Below are 19,785 nucleotides of genomic sequence, written 5' to 3' on the forward strand. Positions count from 1 at the left end.
GTCTTTAATAGGACAGCATTTTGTTCATGCCATGAGATTTGGATAATGTGCCTCACGAGGGATATGTTTGTTGTAACATAAAGCAGCCTTCGCAGTGACTTTAATCACGCTATTAGAGAGAAAAAAACATGAAAGCAAATTTACAAAATCAGACGAGATAATTATACGTGAGGAAGGTCATTTGAGAAACAGCGGCGTCTACCATGTTCATTAAAAACTGCAAACATTCATGGCGGTAAACAACAGGCAGATGAGTTACTCTGTAATGTTTCCGAAAAGTTGTCAACAGTCACACTGGTCAAAGTATTAGTCACAATGACTGGCATTTTTAACATTTTGTAGAATTATGTTTGATGTGTAAATTATTGAGAAATACTCCACTGCCGGAATCCTACCACCGTTCACGCCGGCAGGTTTTGCACAGTGGTTAGCACTGCTACCTCATAGCGGCAGGGACCGGGGTTCGATTCCCGGCTTGGGTCATTGCCTGTGTGGAGTTGAGCTTCTATACAGTGTATAGTTGGGTGAATGGGCACGTTCTCCCTGTGTCTACGTGGGTTTCATCTGGGTGCTCCGGTTACCTCCTACAGTCCAAAAGACATGCTGGTTCGGTGCATTGGCTAAATTCTCCTTCAGTGTGCCCAAACAGGCTCCGGAGTGTGGTGACTGGGGGATTTTCACAGTACCTTCATGGCAGTTTTAATGTAAGCCCACTTGTGACTAATAAATAAACTTTTTACTTTTACTTTATTTCCCCAACCCGCCACAGCAAATAGAGATTTGGCTGGCTGCCAAATTCTCCGACCTCGCTGCAGCAGGAGCCTGGCATGAACAGCAGTTAAGATCATGCCCCATGACTGTGTTGAATTTGCAAAAGTGCCTACACATTCAGCAGAAGCTCAAGGCAGACATTTTAAAAAGCCAATCACGTCCTAAATTAACGTATTTGCATTTTGAGCCCAAAATCCTAAATTTTGAATAGTGACCTGTTTGAATGGTTATTTGTATTTTAACATTTTACAATATTTGGACAACATACTGTCACATTTTATTATGTAAGTTGTCCTTACATTTTTATGTTGTTCTATACTTGCTAATTTGACTTTTTAAATACATTTGGAACCACTGTACACTGTGTATTTTCTGTGAACCTCGTGCTTCAGCATAATAATGTGTACCATTTGCAGCTTGTTTATTAATTATTTATAGAATATTAGTTGAGCAGATACTGTCTGTATGACATTCCTGCAAATTAATGCTTTCACCAGAAGACCTCTCTTCCATTTGGAAAACATAATACAGACTCTGGACTGCAAACAATTACTGTGAGACAGCAATTCAATACTTTCTATTTTGCAGGCAATTTTGTAGAATACAGACACCATTTACTAGACCTTTATGTAGTTGATTCTAGTGCTGTTCTGAACTCCTGGTGGTACTAGATTAATCATTAATCCCCCAACACTAACGGAGGTTTCTAATTCTTATGCAAATCAAAAAGATATCTGAAATTTTGTGGGAGCAAATAATGAATTACATTCTTAGAAAGCATTTATTTCAAGCTCTCACTTTATGGCCTGGTTTTATACTGAGTTGTGATGACTCCATTGGAATATCTGAGCCCCAGGGAAAATAATGCTTAATTGAGAATTCTGGTTCTTTGATACATACTGTCAATTTCACAATGTTTATTTAGACAAGATGAAGAGATTTCAAGTGCTTGCAATTTTTTTATTGACACTTTAATGGGCCTAAATGATTGACACTTTCATTGGGCTATAGTAAAAATGATTTTTTTAAAGTGGGAACTTATGAATGAATGACTTTTTAAAAGCTTTTTTTACACAGCCTACTTCACTATGGAGTTAATTGCTTCTCTGCAGTGTATAGTTGGGTGAATGGGCATTGAATTGGCATAGCTAGGCATGGAGGTCATGAGGGACCAGAAGAAATTGGGGGGGCATATCTTGGCATGGGTGGCATGAAGGGCCATGGGGGTGGGGGTGGTGCATGAGGGCCATGTATGGGGTGAGTGAGAGCTAGAGTGCCTTTCTGTTTTCATTATAACTGCAGCAAAATCCCACAGCACCGAGTTGAGCCTTTAAGCAGCCCACCTTGGCAACTGGCAGCCTCTATGACTACCTCTGAACTTCTTCCATGGTCAGCTGGCCTGACTGCTGCCCACGCCCATCCACTACCCTGACAGTGAAGATCTCATCCTTGCGGGCGCCTTCTTCCAAAGCAGGCTGTCTGAGCCTGGAATATTGCGCATTGATTAGAACAAGTAGCTTTTAATGAACATATATTTGTATAAGTTAACATTCACTTGCAGGTCATTTTTGCTAAAGCACGCAGAAGATGTGTACTATAAGTTTTGGGGCTGGGAGTTAGTCTTGACAGCAGTTCAACCAACAGTGACCAGCTTTTATAATTGCTGTTCCACGTCCATTTCTGTGGAAGTCAATGGAACCTTACATTGGGCTAGGTGTATAACAGTCGGCCACTACAAACTGCACATGCTGTGATACTGTCCGAGATGTCCGAGGGCAGCACGGTGGCACAGTGATTAGGAGTGGCACGGTGGCACGGTGCTTAGTACTGCTGCCTCACAGCACCAGGGACCTTGGTTTGATTCCCAGCTTGTCTGTGTGGAGGTTGCACGTCCTCCCCGTGTCTGCGTGGGTTTCCTCCAGGTGCTCTGGTTTCCTCCCACAGGCCAAAGATGTGTAGGTTAGGTGGATTGGCCATGCTAAATTGCCCCTTAGTGCCAGGGGGACCAGGTAAGGTAAATGCTTGGTGTTATGGGGATAGGGCCCTGGGTGGGATTGTGGCCGGTGCAGACTCGATGGGCCAAATGGCCTCCTTCTGCACTGCAAGGATTCTATGATCTATGATCTTCTATGAGTTTCTGCCCCATGGTAAGTCAAACAGATGTACACTTTGCCAACGTGAGTGAAAACATGACAGAGCATTCATCTGGTCAGTAAAACCAGTGAAAACAATGTTGAAAATACCGAGAGTTAGGGCACATTTTTGAGAGTGACCTCAGATGCAAAAGGCAGAAAAAAGTCCAGACTTACCAATGTTAAACATGTCAGAATGCAAACAGACAGTGGTTTCATTGTTGCTGTGATACTTATTGCCCCAAAGGTGTGGAGAGAAATCACACCTTTCATCAGTCTTTCCACCTCATGATGAGATTATGTTCTGTTCAGTGCTTTTGCTCCACAGAGTGTTAATGGCTGCAAAGCCTCCATCCGAAGCAGTGACGGGCGCCCCCCACCCATCATTAAACTTGTGTTTTAAATGGATCCTCGCAATCACCTGAAGCTGTGCATTAGTGTTACAACTTGAGGTGACCCATTGCTATCCATTTTCCTCACGTTGTTTGTTATTCCGTGCTTCATTCACGTTTGAGTCTGGTATGGCACCAGGAATTGGAATATTACCCGTCAGTGTGACCCATGGATTTGATGAACAAGACCATTCACACAGGAAATGGTGGCAAGGCTGCAGTTCGATTGACTAATGATCTGCGGCTGGTTAACAGGACCTTTTCTGCCCAGTTAAGATTATACAGACTTGTCTTTGTCAGCGTGCAAGCATTGTTCCAGCATTGTCATGACAGATAGCTTTCCTGTTAGTAGAGCGAGTACACCCGTCGTTCGTTATGTCCATAGCGACATGTTACACTTGGGTTTTGTGTCCTGGATTTCGTGGTTTACAATTTGGATCAAGCCCTCATTGGAGTGTCTATTACCATAACCACCAGCTTTGTTTCTCCGCTGTATGGCACATGTTTTAATGTTTAAAGTTTTCAAAGTTTATTTATTATTGTCAGAAATATGCTTACATTAACACTGCGATGAAGTTACTGTGAAAATCCCCTGGTCCCCACACTCCGGCGCCTGTTCGGGTACACTGAGGGAGAATTTAGCATCGCCAATGCACCTAACCAGCATGTCTTTTGGACTGTGGGAGGAAATTGGAGCACCCGGAGGAAATCCACGCAGACACGGGGAGAGAACCTGCAGACTCTGCACAGACAGTGACCCAAGCCGGGGAATCGAACCTGGGTCCCTGGTGCTGTGAGGCAGCAGTGCGAACCACTGTGCCACCGTGTAGTTTTGAGCTGTAATCAGTTTGAGAAGTTAAGTTTAAAATTGAGATTATTAAAAATAAGTTATGCACTTCTCGTCATGTTGTGAAGGATGGAGCTCAGTTCAATTAATTGAAATTAAGCTATTTGAAGCACTAATGCGCAAAATGTTTGCGCTGTCAGAATGTTTCTTTTTCCACATCTCTACTCAGCGTTCCCTGCAATGCAGATGCTTGTGATTATTCTTCCCTTTTTCAGATCAGCCTCCTGAGATTACTGATCTAGAGAATGGTGGCCTGTGTGATATCCGAATCTACGAGTGCAACAGTATCAGAGTATTTGGCCTGGGTTTCAGGGACTCTCCTGATCTCCAGTGTGAAGTTACTGCTATAAAGGTAAGGGATATATTCAGCGATATGGGAATAATTTGACGGTTCCCTGCCATCCGGTTTGCAGTTGTGGGTGCCATAAATTCCCCTGGTGACCACCTCACTGACCGCCCCCAAAACCTCCACCATGTTCACAATTATTCAGTGGGAAGGATGTGGGAAGGATGATTTTGAAGCTGGCAGGGACAAGGGAGGGGACGCCCTGCTTGGGCCTAGGGTAAGAAGCGTTATCACCTCTCTCAAGAGCCCCCTTTCCACATCAAGTGCTCCCTCCCCCTTGGCTTCTCCATTAAGACCCCCACCCCATCTCCCCCTGGCCTCATCTCAACTACTGTGAGAAGTTCTGCACCCACCTGATCAGGAACTCTGGGGGCGGGATGTTCTGGTTGCGCTCGCCCCGAAACCGGAAAATCCCGCCCGAGGTCAACAGACCTTTGCATGGTCCGCGTCCCGCCCGCCACGATTCCCGTGGTGGGAGAGATGGGAAAGTTGAGGGATTGTTTCTAGGCCCAGTCTCGGCCACTGTTGCCACTAGCACTGCTGAGGCTACAAAGCTGCTGGCCAACTTACTGTGCTTACCCCAGTTCAACACCGGCATCTCCACATCAATCAGATTGTGGCAGGACATGTGCCCGATTTAAGAAGGCGGGTCCAGTTTCCATCCCATGGCGTGTAAAATGGCTGTGGGACTTATAAAGAATACAGGAGGCGATTTTCCCATCCTGCTGCACTGCTTTTGTAGCGCAGAAGGCCGGGAGACTCGACCGGAGGCCACTTCACTCCCCGTGGAGTGTCTCCGGCAGTCAGATTTCTGGCATCATCAGCTCCGTGCTAGAAATCAGTGCGGAGCTAGATAATGTATGCAAATCCTCATTTAAATGCTATTTAAATTGTATTGGAGGACCCAGGACTGAAGTCTCTGGGCCCGCTAGTGTCGCCCCCTCCGCCAGGAGTGTTTCACTCCAGCGGAGCTTACTATAGCCCCCCTTTTTCAGGGAGCTGGTGGCCCAACCCCGCTGGAATGAAGGGGGGGCATTCGAGGCCCCCCAGAAGGCTGGGCACCGGGGGATGCCCCATGGGCATTGCCACCATGGCAGTGCCAGCCTGAGCCCTCTGGTACTGCCCAAGGGGAAAAATGGCACTGTCTAGGGGGACCTTGGCATTACCCACTGGGCATCGGGCAGGGCCAAGAGGGTGGGGCCTAATGGGCCGGGGCCTGATGGGGGGACAGGACCTGATGGGGGGTCTCATGTGGGCGATTGGTTGAGGTGGGGGAGGTCCCGCTTCCACTCTGCAGTCTGGTGATTGACAGAGGGAGGGAGAGGCTGGCCATGAGGGTGGAGCGGGTCTGCCTGTTGGGGAGGGGGGTCAGGCTGCTGGTTGGTGGGTGAGATCGGGAGATCGGGGTTGCGGAGCTAGAGGGTTGCAGCTGGCCCGGGCATGTTCGGGCGGCCAGCGATCGGGCCATGGGGGGGTGGGAGAGCCGGCGATGCGGGGGTCGTGGGACAGGCCAGCAATCGAGCTGCTTCTTGCAGCCCGGGAGCGATGTGACAGGGACGCATTTTTCAAATTTTTTTTTCTCACTGCGCAAGCACAGTTCAAGGTTCCGATCGTTTCAGACGCGATAAGCCCCGCCCACAGCGCGATTCAGACTCGTGATTTTTTTCCAGGCTGAGTGCGTATGGGGGCGTCTGAGAGCAGGTTTCCAAGTCGGATCTGAATTGCACCCAGATTCAGCACTTAGAATCAAAATGGTAAAATCGGGCCCTATGGGTCTGGAGTCACATGCTGTGCTGACCAGATAAAGACAACAACTTTCCATCCCTAAAGGGCTTTAATGAACCTGATGGGTTCTTAAAAACAATCAATGGTAGTTTTGTGGTCATCATAACTGAGACTAGCTTTTAATTCCAGATTTTTATTAATTGAATTTAAATTCCACCAGCTGTCATGGTAACATTTGAACCTGTGACCTCAGCGCATTAATCTGGGCCCCTGAATTGCTGGCTTAGTGATACCACCATCTCCGTGATCAGTGGGATATGTTCCTTGTTGACTCTTTATATGGCGGGGCAGGAGACCCCACCATCCAAAAAAATCCTGTCCCGTGTGTCCCTTTAGAATCTCTTATCCACAGAACAACTAAAGCTGTAAACACGATTGGGCAATAACAGAAACATCTGTCTTCCTCATAAACCGGAGAGTTTGTGACCAGTTGTGGGGTGATGAGCACATTTTAAAATTAACTTCCATTGGGGTAGCGCCTTCAGGCAAAATTTCTATTTAAGAAAATAAACTATTGACTTTCTTTCTGCAAGGATTTATGGGACAATAGATAACAAGGCTCTTGTTCAAGGGCATAGAAGTTGCTGAGTAGGTTTCGCCGCACAGCTCGTACACAGGCAGAATGAAACCAAAACCCAGCAAAGACCACGTCCATTCACCGCTGTACCCTAGTTTTAGTTTGCAGTTTATCACAGCAGTGCTTTCCTGATGTGAACTGGTAGTGAGTGAGGCTCCTTCATTCATTTATTTATTATTGTCATAAGTAGGCTTACATTAACACTGCAACGAAGTTACTGTGAAAGTCCCCTAGTCGCCATACTCCGGCGCTTTTCGGGTACACTGAGGGAGAATTTAGCATGGCTAATGCACCTAACCAGCATGTCTTTTGGAATGTGGAAGGAAACCAGAGCACCCAGAGGAAACCCACATAGACACAGAGAGAATGTGCAGACTCTGCACAGACAATGGCCGGAATTTTACCGGCACGCCCGCCCCAATTCCGGGGGCAGGTCTCTACTGGTCTACATGACTTCATAATAATCATGAGGGGTTTCAACTACCCTGAAGTTAATTGGATGGAAGTAGTAGGTTAAGGGGATAAGCAAATGGCTTTCTTCCAAAGTTGTGTGTGAGAAGCCCAACAGACAGGGGTCATTACTGGATCTACAAATGAGTGAAAGGGTAGAGCAGACAAGAGATGTAAAAGTAGGGAAACATCTCAGAAATAGTGACCATAATATAATATTCTTTAAGATAATAATTGAAATGAATATAAGGATTACAAAGACCAGGGTGATAGATTGGAGAGCAATTGATGTTAAGGGGAAGAGAATAAGAGTGGAGAAAATTAAATGCACAACAGCTTTTTTTTATCTTTCGGGGATGTGGGTGTTGTTGGCAAGGCCCACATTTGTTGCCTATCCCTTATTGTCCTTGAGAAGTTGGCGGTGAATGCTCTTCTTGAATTACTGCAGGCTTTAGAGAGTTAAGAGATTAATGTCTGGTCAGTGATAACCCTTAGGATGTTGATTGGGGGAATCCAGCAATGGTGATGTCATTGAATGTCAAGAGTAGATAGTTACGTTCTCTCTTCTTGAAAATGGCCATTGCCCAGCATAAATTGTGTGTGTAAATGTTACTTGCCATTTATAAGCCCAAATTTGAATATTGTCCAGGTCTTGCTGCATTTGGACACAGACTGCTTCAGTATCTGAGGAGTTGCAAATGACGCTGAGCATTGTACAATCATCAGCGAACATCCCCACTTCTGACCTTATGATTGGGGAGAGGTCATTAATGAAGCAGCTCAAGATGGTCGTTCCGAGGACATTACCCTGAGAAATTCATGCAGCGATGTCCTGGAACTGAACTGATTAGCTTCCAATAATCTCAACTATCTTCCCTTGTGTTAGTATGACTCCAAACAGTGGAAGATTTTCTGCCCGATTTCCATTCACTTGAATTCTGCCAGGGATTGATGCCACACTCAGTCAATGCTACTTTGATGTCAAGTGCACTCACTCTCATCTCATCTCTGGAATTCAGTTGTTTCGTCCATAGACTAAGGCTGTAATGGGGTCATGAGCCAGGTGGCCCTGGTGGAACCCAGACTGAGCATCAGGGAGCAAGTTATTGCTGAGTAGGTGCCACATGGTAGCACTGTGGACAACCCATTCCATAATCAATAGTAAACTGATGTGTTCATAATTAGCCAGATTCAATTTGTCCTGTATCTTGTGGACAGTATGGCCAGAATTTTACCGCCCTGCCCGCCACAGGAATCGGAGCGTGCAAAGGGTAGAACCTGGAACGGTCTGTTGACCTTGGGCGGGATTTTACAGTTTTTGGGACGAGCAAGACTGTAAAATCCCACCCTATGTATCCTTGGCAGATTTTCACATTGTTGATTAGTTGCCTGTGTGGTAGCCATACTGGAACAGCTTGCTCAGGGTCATGATTAGTTCTGGAGCACAAGTCTTCAGTACTATTGCCAGAATGTTGTCAGACCCATTGCCGGTGTGGTGTCCAGTGCCTTCAGCTGTTTCTTGATATCATGTGGAGTGAATCAAATTGGCTGAAGATTTTCATCTCGATGCTGGGGATATCAGGAGGAGGCTAAGATGGATCATCCACTCAACACTTATGGCTGAAGATGGTTGTAAATGCTTCAGCCTCATCTTATGCACTGTTGTACTGGGATCCCCCATCATTGAGGATGGGGATATTGGTAGAGGCTTCTTCTTCAGTGAGTTGCTTAATAGTGCACTATCATTCACGACTGGATGTGGCACAGCACTGCAGAGCTTAGATTTGATCCATTGGTTGTAGAATCACTTAACTCTGTCTATGGCATGCTGCTTTCACTGTTTGGTATGTTAAAGGTTCACCAGATTAGCATCTCATTTCTAGGTAGGCTTGGTACAGGTCCTGGCATGCTCTCTTGCACTCTTCATTGAACTAGGGTTCATTTGTTGTGAACTTAGGACCTTATTTGTATCACAAACCAGGTCAAGTTTACTGGTCCTCAATCCTTAATGTTTTAAAAAATACCTCAGTTCAAAATATCTGATTGCAACAAATGCCTGTGAAAATAGCTCTGCCATAACAGCCCACATGGTAACTTGTTGCACCTGCGGCATGGTGGCACAGTGGTTGGCATGGTGGCACAGTGGTTGGCACAATGTCACAGTGGTTAGCACTGCTGCCTCACAGCGCCAGGGACTTGGATTCGATGCCCAGCTTGGGTCACTGTCTGTGCGGAGTCTGCACATTATCCCTGTGTCTGCATGGGTTTCCTCTGGGTGCTCCGGTTTCCTCCCACAGTCCGAAAGACGTGCTGGTTAGGTGCATTTGCCATTCTAAGTTCTCCCTCAGTGTACCCGAACAGGCGCCGGAGTGTGGCGACTAGGGGATTTTCACAGTAACTTCATTGCGGTGTTAATGTAAGACTACTTGTGACACTAATAAATAAATGAATAAATGAATGGAGGAGCCTCACTCACCACCAGTTCAGACCAGGAAAGCACTGCTGTGATTGTTCAATAAGTGGCAATTTTCCTTGCATTCAGGGCAAATATAAAATTTGGGCCTTATTGTTACTTTGAATTATTGCAAGCATATATTTTGAACAGTGCATGGAGGCCCATTCACCTGCTTGGGTGGATGTGAAAAACCCCGTGATACTAGTTGAAGCAGCCTGGCCAACATTTACCCTTGAACCAATATTCAAAAACAAACCATTTGGTCATTATTCTGGTGCTGTTTGTGGGAGCTTGCTGTGCACCAACCCCTCCCATATCACAGTCACTACATTTCCAAAATGCTTTATTAGCTGTGGGACATCCCGAGAGTGTACAAGGTGTTACAAACACAAACTTGTTGTTTATCTCTTTGCTGACTCAAATTTATAGTGTTGAAGAAGTACCCAGCTGGTTTCCTCATTTAACATGTATTTGTCTGTTGATCCATTCATCAATTATTTATAACTAATGCACAGAGTAAAATGTTGGGAAGGGGCATTAATAAAAGATCGTAATAAGCAGATCCTAGAGATGAATAAATAGAGATAGCTCTCAATTTAAAAAAAAACAGATGCAAGTCATGAGGGTGAAAACATAACTTGTGTTGAATGTGTTTAGTGCGTAACTTTCGGACAGTGTGATATCCGAACAGATGAAGTGTATGAGGAGCAGCTGCCCACTTGTTCTGGCAGCATAAAAGCGAGAACAATTTTGAAGCCCAAATCTAATTTAAATAGACCTGCCAAGCTCCTGATCCAAATGGGCATCCGTATGGTGTTCCGGATTTGGATAAGTGCTGCTGGTCACTCAACTCCACAAAAATTATTAAACTTTTTGCTTCCGCCCTGGTAAAACTGGTTGGTCATTGTCTGGTGACTGCTCCCACCGGTTCTGCCCTGCCTGACAATAGGTGTCCTGTAAATAATCACAGGACCCTGATTTGCATATGCAAACAGGAAACAGCCCTGGGGCTTTGGCTGTTCAGAATGAGGATGCAGTTAAAAATGACAGTGACTTGATGCATTGGCATTAACAGGGTCTCAAGTCCACTGATCACAGCTTGAGGTCATCCCCACCTAGCTAATGCGGTTTTTGGTGACTGAAAATCAAGCATCGCTTCGGATTGCGAGGACTTCATAGAATCCCTACAGTACAGTCCACAGTCCCACCTGGGCCCTATCCCCATAACTCCATGCATTTACCCTAGCTCGTCCCCCGACACGAAAGGGCAATTTAGCATGGCCAATCCACCTAACCCAAACATCTTTGGATGTGGGAGGAAGCCGGAGCACCCAGAGGAAACCCACGCCGACACATGGAGAATGTGCAAACTCCACACAGACAGTTACCCAAGCCAGGAATCGAGCCCGGGTCCCTGGCGCTGTGAGGCAGCAGTGCTAACCATTGTGCCACCGTGCCGCCCTTGTTAATGCTGAGGACTAAAATGTTAAATTATTGATAGTTTTTGTGCGACTGAAGGAGCTTGCACAGACATGATCATTCTCCTTGTATTTCCCGTTAATCTCGAGAGCAGTATGTGAATAATGAATGGATTCCAGGAGTTACCCAGATAATCAAGGCCACGTTCCTTAGTACCAAAGCTGTTGATTGCCAAATTCCTGTGCTAACGAGTATGGCAACGGAGACTGTGGACTTCATGTTTTCAGATAAACCCATTGCCAGGTGGCAAATCAAGGTAAGACTTGAAATCTCTCAGAACTAAAACACTCTAAAACTGAAAATTAAAATAGAATTTGACAATATGAATTGATTGAAATTGTTGAATTATTTGTGGTTAACAAGGGGATTGAATAACAAACTTCTGCTCATTTTTTTCCCCTCGAGTTCGAGTTTCTGCCTCGCTAACCCCCTGATGAAGTGTAAGGTTGACCCGTTAACTCATTCAGTCAGAGGGTGTGGCCCAAATTTTCGCTCTCCCCCTAACTGGGGAGAAACTGCCCCGACGCAAAGGATTTTTGTTCTGATGGTGGAGGGTGCTGGTGCTATCTGGAATTGGGTCCCCCTGCCCCTGGAGACAATGCAGAGGCAGCCACAGGCTATGCTGAGTGCAGAGACTTGGGTCAGAATCTTAACCATCGCTCACACTGGCAGGATTTTCCCATCCCGCCGCAGTGAACGGAGATTTGGCTGGCCGCCAAATTCTCTGTCCTCGCTGCAGCGGGAGTGTGGCGTGAACGTCTGGTAAGATCGCTCCCGTGTTGTTGAAAGACCACCATGGTGCTCTGGGGTTGTACAACAGTAAACAAAAAAACAGCCCTCTAGCTCTCACTCTCCGTGCTGGGGAAGGAGTAGAAGCAATTTGTAATGGTTTATTTATTCAAATGATAGAAATAGGTTTATTTCAGTTTTTTAAACACGGTACGAGTCATTTTTGTACAAATTAAGATTGTGTAAATAAGTGAGGGGCATTAAATGGATAATTACTCGTGTACATATAAAGGGACACTTCTTGCCTCTTTTCCGTCAGTGCGTGAGTGTCCATCAAGGGGGAGCCATGCGGTACTCACTGGTGCATTTGATGCCCTCCGCAACCAATGGGCACTGCACAGGCTGTAGTGCAACATCAGCTCTCAAAATGGAGTTTAATTTCAAATTTGTAAAGGTTCCTTTAAAGTTCTTTTTTACAGTGTCCCTTTTTAAGGACTATCATTTTGTTAATTTGATCATTACATCATTTGTTACTTTATTGGTACCCCCAAAAGATTGTAAGGAACACTTCCTGCTGCTCTTCTGTGGTTATGTCCCCATCGGGGTGTCCCTGGAGAGGGAGCCATGCCGTACCCACCAGTGCACTTAGAGTGTCCATGCCACAAGAACTGGAGCGCATTATCTCCCTGCAAAATTTTATTTCAATTTAAATTTGTCAAGTTTCTTTTAAGAATTTTGTTTTTGTTACAGTGCCACTTTGAGGCATTGATCATTTGATGTTTAGTTGATTAGTTTTAATTGACTGGTCAAGGTGGCTAGAAACAGATCCAGGCAGCAGGCAGTTGAGGAGGTCCTTTGACCCGGGTCTCCCCAGAGAGGGAGGATGTGGTATTCACCGGCACGCTCGAGACCAATGGGCACCAGAAGGGCTGGAGTGCATCATCACATCATCACCCCCGGCAACAATTTTTAATTTACATATGTTTCTTTTGCGCTTTTGTTAGGTTACAGAAAATCTGTAGTGGCCCTTTGTAAAGGGAGATGTTCATTTCTTTATTTGTTTACATTTTAAAATCAGCACTTCCGAAGATTATAAAGAGACACTTATTGACACCAGTGGCAGGTTGTAGAGTTCGGAGTTATTCTTTTGTATTGTTTCACTTTGATTAAATCTAAACCATGAGTAAAGGCTGACTCCCTGGTCTCCCGCTTCCACAACTGGCTGAAAGAAGTTTAACAATTTATGACATGAAATGTGGGAAGTAGCATCCTCAGGAGAAACAGGCAGCTTTGGATATGTGGTTCCCAACGCTTGCTATCACTCACAATTTTCTTCTGTCATATCTGGACCTGTTGTAGACTAGAGATAGAGACGGATGGTTATGATTAGTTAACAATTCCATTATTCTATCATGCAGCTACTAGGATAGTTTATGGCAAACTTGATGGCCTGTGGTCCTATTTTCAACTAGTAAGTTCTATGTTTTTCTTCAGACTTATTAACATTGAATTGCATTGGTAGATTTGTTCCATTCCTACAGCAGAGTTAATGAATGTGAGCATATCAATATCATGTCACTAGTGCGAGGAATCAAATCATTCAAAGCAGGTTAGGGATCAGGGGATTCTTCTGATTTTTAAGGCTGAAAATCCTTACCATTGTACTATGCGATAAACCAATCCAATGAGTTATTGGGAGGTCCAGAAAGATATATCGAAGCCTTCCCTGTTTCAACTGCAACCATTAATATGGTGCTGGAGATTTAGCCTGTCCTCTCGGAAGCCCACCTCTTTCTTCAGATTTCTAACGTCCTGCCCCGATACTTTTTGCCTTAATTCTTTACATTTACTGCAGCCCTTCTAAATTGCTCAAAGTCAATGTAAGCTTCAATGGTTGTGGCTCATAGTACTAGAGGGGGCCTAAAAATGAACCCATTAGAAACCAGAAGAATGAGCAACAGCTGGGATACAAATGGGGAAAAGACTGAACACTGTAATTGCAAAAAAAATAACTTTGGGTTAAATTATATACTAAATTTGATGGCGCATCCAACAACAGCAGCTGCTTCTAGGTTTTTGTATGAGCTCTGCACAAGAACCTTGGTGAGAGAAGCAACTGTGGAGGCAATCACTGGTATTTGTCTTGTAAACTCAATGATTAAAAATATGTTTCATGAATTTCCTGCTGCTTTGCACGGAGTTCAGGTCAGTTTTCACCTTCCCAAATATCACATGATTTTTATAAAATTACACGGCTGAAAATGTTGTAATTTTTCTTTGTGGCAGATTACGAATGATGGATCCTTGTTCAGTGACTCGAAAGTGCTGACACTCTATGATGGTGTTTGCCAGATTTGTGATAGCACGCCTCATGGACTTTGTAAGTTGAAGGTAATTTCAGATTTCTGGATATTGATACAACAGAAAATGTGGCTTCTCAGTGTACTGTTGTAGTTTCAGTGGAACAGTCAGTTTTAGTCAGCTAAGAGGATGACACCTGGGAAGACCAGTTACTTCAGCAAGGATTTCCAAAGCACACTGTTGAGAAAAGCACACGCAAGATTTGTTTCTCTGTTAGAACCGGAAAAGTTGTCTTGCTGTAGGAATGTACAACACTTAACCTCATTAAAGGCCCACAAATGAATGCAATTGACACAAATTCACAATGGTGGTGAATTTAGCCTGGGAATGTGACTGGTTCCGTGACTAGGGGTCTGCTTCTAACATCAAACACCAAAGTCGGTGGTGTGGTAGACAGTGAGGAAGGGTGTCGTAGTTTGCAGGAAGACTTAGACAGGTTGCAAAGTTGGGCCGAGAGGTGGCGGATGGAGTTTAATGCGGAGAAGTGTGAGGTAATTCACTTTGGTAGGAATAACAGATGTGTTGAGTATAGGGCTAACGGGAGGACTTTGAATAGTGTGGAGGAGCAGAGGGATCTAGGTGTATGTGTGCATAGATCCCTGAAAGTTGGGAATCAAGTAGATAAGGTTGTTAAGAAGGCATATGGTGTCTTGGCGTTTATTGGTAGGGGGATTGAAGTTAGGAGTCGTAGCGTTATGTTGCAACTGTACACAACTCTGGTGCGGCCGCACTTGGAGTACTGTGTGCAGTTCTGGTCCCCACATTACAGGAAGGATGTGGAGGCTTTGGAGAGGGTGCAGAGGAGGTTTACCAGGATGTTGCCTGGTATGGAGGGGAGATCCTATGAGGAGAGGCTGAGGGATTTGGGATTGTTTTCGCTGGAAAGGCGGCGGCTAAGAGGGGATCTTATTGAAACATATAAGATGATTAGAGGTTTAGATAGGGTGGATAGTGATAGCCTTTTTCCTCTGATGGAGAAATCCAGCACGAGGGGGCATGGCTTTAAATTGAGGGGGGGTAGTTATAGAACCGATGTCAGGGGTAGGTTCTTTACCCAGAGGGTGGTGAGGGATTGGAATGCCCTGCCAGCATCAGTAGTAAATGCGCCTAGTTTGGGGGCGTTTAAGAGATCCGTAGATAGGTTCATGGACGAAAAGAAATTGGTTTAGGTTGGAGGGTCACAGTTTTTTTTTTTAACTGGTCGGTGCAACATCGTGGGCCGAAGGGCCTGTTCTGCGCTGTAATGTTCTATGTTCTATGTTCTATCATGGGTGGGATTTTCCAGTCTCGGGCAAGCGCAGCCGGAAAATTCCACCCGACGTCAACGGACCTTTCCATGGTCCACCCCTTGCCCACTACAATTCCCATGGCAGGCAGAATGGCAAAACTCCCCCCTGAATTTGGTTGAGCTACTTGCTGAATTTGGGTTTGAAATACAATATAATTCCTGGTTATGTAACACAGAAGAAAAACGATATCATGCAGAAATGTTGAGACATCGCTTCACTTTGATGTCTCATTTATTAAAAATCTGGTAAAATTCATAATTTCACAAGGTGCAGGTGCATCATTCCATAGCCTTGATAACAAAATACCAACTTCCCTGTTCTATTCCGTTGCACAAAATGATGGAGTTTTGAATTCGACAAAGAGCACTGTGTTTTGCCTTGCTTTTATTGCATCCAGTCAAAAATGTAGTTAACATTATAAAGCCTAATACAGGTCATTATACCTCACAATTTAATCTCTGCCTCTTCTTGCCACTGGCTGTAACTCCATTCAGGGTACCTTATCTCTTTCTGGAATGAGCACTGCCCATCCCAAACCATCCCCCTCCTTCACTCTGGCCTAATTATGGAGTTGCCCCCAGGGTGTTTACCATGTTTATGTCTTAATCTTTATCCTGACATTTGTTTATTAAATGTGGGTGCAGCAGAGTTAGCCCGAATTGCAGCGTGCTGATTTAATACACCGAAGCTACGTTCTGCATGTGGGATGTTGGCCTGCAAGAGCATTGAAGCATAATTCACTCGGTCACCTTGAAGTGTCACAGAAGGAGTAACCAAGCAGTGTGCAACCATTAATTGAGACGGCATCTCGTTCTTTAATTAATCGGTTTTGTGCACAGCAAGGAGGACTGTACATGAGGCTGATAATGTAGATAAGGAAAATATTAAATCAGGTGCTGCCTGAAAGTCAAAAAGGAAAGTGCAGGAATAGTAACTGGACACGAAGGGCAGTATTTTCCAGCCGGGTTCAACCCAAGACTGGAAAACCCGACCCGAGATCAACGGACCTTTGCTTGGCCCGTGTCCCGCCCGTTACGATTCCCATGGCAGGCAGATGGGAAAATTCTGGCCGAAGCACTGTAGAACAGCTGCAAATCTGTGATAAACAGATAAAAGTAGGAACACAGAGATTCGGTTACAGGGTGAAATTAAAGGAAGATTTACATTTACATAGCATCTTTCACAACCCAGGACATCTAAGACATCCAACCAATGAAATGCTTCTGAATAGTCACTGCTGTAATTTGGGAAAAATGTTAAATTTACAAGTAAAGTCATATCTACAAAGATAAAATTTCCACAAAGGGCTCTGTGGCACAGTGGTTAGCACTGCTGCCTCACGGCGCCAGGGACCCAGGTTCGATTCCTGGCTTGGATCACTGTCTGTGCGGAGTCTGCATGTATCTGGGTGAGTTTCTTCCCCGTGCTCCAGTTTTCTCCCACAGTCTGAAAGACGTGCTGGTTAGGTGCATTGGCCATGCTCAATTCTCCCTCAGTGTACCCGAACAGGTGCCAGAGTGTGGCGACTAGGAGATTTTCACAGTAACTTCATTGCAGTATTAATGTAAGCCTATTTGTGACAATAATAAATAAGCTTTTTGTTATTAAATTCCATATGGTTAGATTGGTTTAATGAGTGTTTTTAAGCACATTTGTTGCTTAATATAACGATAATCAAATCATAGAAATCATAGAAACCCTACAGTGCAGAAGGAGGCCATTCGGCCCATCGAGTCTGCACCGACCACAATCCCACCCAGGCCCTATCCCCACATATTTACCCGCTAATCCCTCTAACCTACGCATCTCAGGGGCAATTTTAACCTGGCCAATCAACCTAACCCGCACATCTTTGGACTGTGGGAGGAAACCGGAGCACCCGGAGGAAACCCACGCAAACACAAGGAGAATGTGCAAACTCCACACAGACAGTGACCCGAGCCGGGAATCGAACCCAGGACCCTGGAGCTGTGAAGCAGCAGTGCTAACCACTGTGCTACCGTGCCGCCCAAATGTTGCAGTAATTGTGAAAGCAAAATACTGTAGATGCTGAAGCTCTGAAAAGAAAATGTTGGAAATGTACAGCAGCCTTGGCACCAACTGTGGAAAGAGAAAAAAAGTTAATGGGTGAGATTTTCCAGCCGCGCTTGCCCCAAGACCAGAAAATCCTGCCTGAGGTCAACGGACCTTTGTGTGGTCCGCCCCCGCCCGCTATGATTATCGTGGCTGGCAGCATGGGAAAATTCCGTCCAACATTTCAGGTTTGTGATCTTTTACCACACAGTTCCGGCGATGGATCATTGACCTGAACGCTAATTCTATCTCTCCTCAAATGCTGTCAGACCTGCTGGGCATTTCCATTGTTTTCTGCTTTTGTTGCAGTGATTGTGTTCATTGATCCTTGTCCCAAATTATAAATATCACTCTCATCCACAGGAAAAAACCTGTAATATAGATGGCCTATGCTATGGTGAAGGAGACACAAATCCAACAAGTCTTTGTTTACACTGTAGGCCTGACATTTCCAAGTTCACTTGGTCCATAAATGAAGGTAAGTTTAAATGTATAGCTTTTCAATTTGATTAAGGAGAACTTGGGCGGGATTTTCCAACCCCCACTGGGGCATGTTTTGCAGCGGCGGAGGGAGTTCGCCATTGGCCGGTGGAGGGATCTTCCAGTCCCACCACTGTCAATGGGTTTGCCCATTGTTCGCACCCTCTGTAACCGGGAACAGCTGGAAAATTTCAGCCCTTCTGTATTTTGTGGAGAGAAGATGGTGGTTTGGGTATCTGGGGATGGGGTGGGGTTGCTATTGTTTTATTTGGACTAACAGGGCAGCACAGTGGTTAGCACTGTTGCCTCACAGCGCCAGGAATGCAGGTTCAATTCCGGTCTTGGGTAACTGTCTATGTGGAATTTCCACGTTCTCCTCCTGTCTGTGTGGGTTTTCTCCGGGTGCTCTGGTTTCCTTCCACAGTCCAAAGATTTGCAGGTTAGGTTGATTGGCCGTGCTAAATTGCCCCTTAGTGTCAGGGATTGCAGGGTAAATACGTGGAGTTACGGAGATAGGGGTAGGTGGGATGGTTATCAGTGGCTCGATGTCTGAATGGCCTCCTTCTGCTCTGTAGGGATTCTATGGTTCTATGATTCTATGAATCTTAATTGCCTTCTTTTTTTGCATTTATTTAAGACAATCAGCCACCATTTTACCAGGTGACCACAGCTAAGCTCCAAACATTCTTTGGTGAAAATTTTGTTTACCAGTTCACTGCTGTGGATCCAGAAGGGTCAGCTGTATTATTCTTGCTGGAATCCGGACCACAGAATGGCAGCTTATCACCTGCGGGACTTCTGATCTGGAAAGTGAATTCTCAAGAGTCTGGCAACTTTAGCTTCACAGTGTCAGATGAGTGCAATGCACAAAACACATATTCTGTTCAAGTGAGTACAGAAAGATCCACTTTGTTGAAGAATGCTCATGTAGTTTTATTAATAATCTCAACCACTTTTGAACATTCGCACTGTGGCACAGTGGTTAGCACTGCTACCTTACAGCATCAGGGACCCAGGTTCAATTCCCGGCTTGGGTCACTGTCTGTGTGGAGACTGCATGTTCTCCCCATGTCTGCATGGGTTTCCTCTGGGTGCTCCGGTTTCCTCCCACAATCTGAAAGACGTGCTGGTTAGGTGCCTTGGCCGTGCTCAATTCTCCCTCAGTATACCCGAACAGGCGCTGGAGTGTGGCGACTAGGGGATTTTCACAGCAACTTCATTGCAGTGTTAATGTAAACCTACTTGTGACACTAATAAATAAACTTTAAACTTAAATCTTTCCATTCAAAAAATGTAATGGCCCTTTAAAACAAGGACCGGATTTTACCGTCCCACCTGCCATAGGAATCAGAGCAGGCAAGGGGCAGAGCACGGAAAGATCTGTTGGCATTGGGCGGGATTTTATAGTTTTGGGACAAGTGAGGCCGTAGAATCCTGCCCAAGAATTTAAAAAATCGTCTATAATTGCATCTTGTGTAACAGCCACTATAGTAGCAAATAGCCTCTTGAAGATAAAGCTCCAAACAAGAGAGGATTTGATTTGATTTATTATTGTCACATGTATTAACATACAGTGAAAAGTATTGTTTCTTGCGTGCTATACAGACAAAGCAGACCGT

General features: G+C 45.1%; 1 protein-coding gene across 1 annotated transcript in view; it reads left to right on the top strand.

Annotated features, from left to right (window-relative positions):
- LOC144503550 (von Willebrand factor D and EGF domain-containing protein) overlaps positions 1 to 19,785 on the top strand; it is a 269,846-nt gene that overhangs the window by 165,863 nt on the left and 84,198 nt on the right. The window contains exons 13-17 of the mRNA XM_078228019.1: positions 4,358 to 4,494; positions 11,329 to 11,490; positions 14,250 to 14,354; positions 18,050 to 18,164; positions 18,804 to 19,054. Coding sequence (XP_078084145.1) covers positions 4,358 to 4,494; positions 11,329 to 11,490; positions 14,250 to 14,354; positions 18,050 to 18,164; positions 18,804 to 19,054 — 770 coding nt within the window. The remainder of the gene's footprint in view (positions 1 to 4,357; positions 4,495 to 11,328; positions 11,491 to 14,249; positions 14,355 to 18,049; positions 18,165 to 18,803; positions 19,055 to 19,785) is intronic.

Source organism: Mustelus asterias, chromosome 14 (assembly GCF_964213995.1).
Source record: "Mustelus asterias chromosome 14, sMusAst1.hap1.1, whole genome shotgun sequence".
Lineage (NCBI taxonomy): Eukaryota > Metazoa > Chordata > Chondrichthyes > Carcharhiniformes > Triakidae > Mustelus > Mustelus asterias.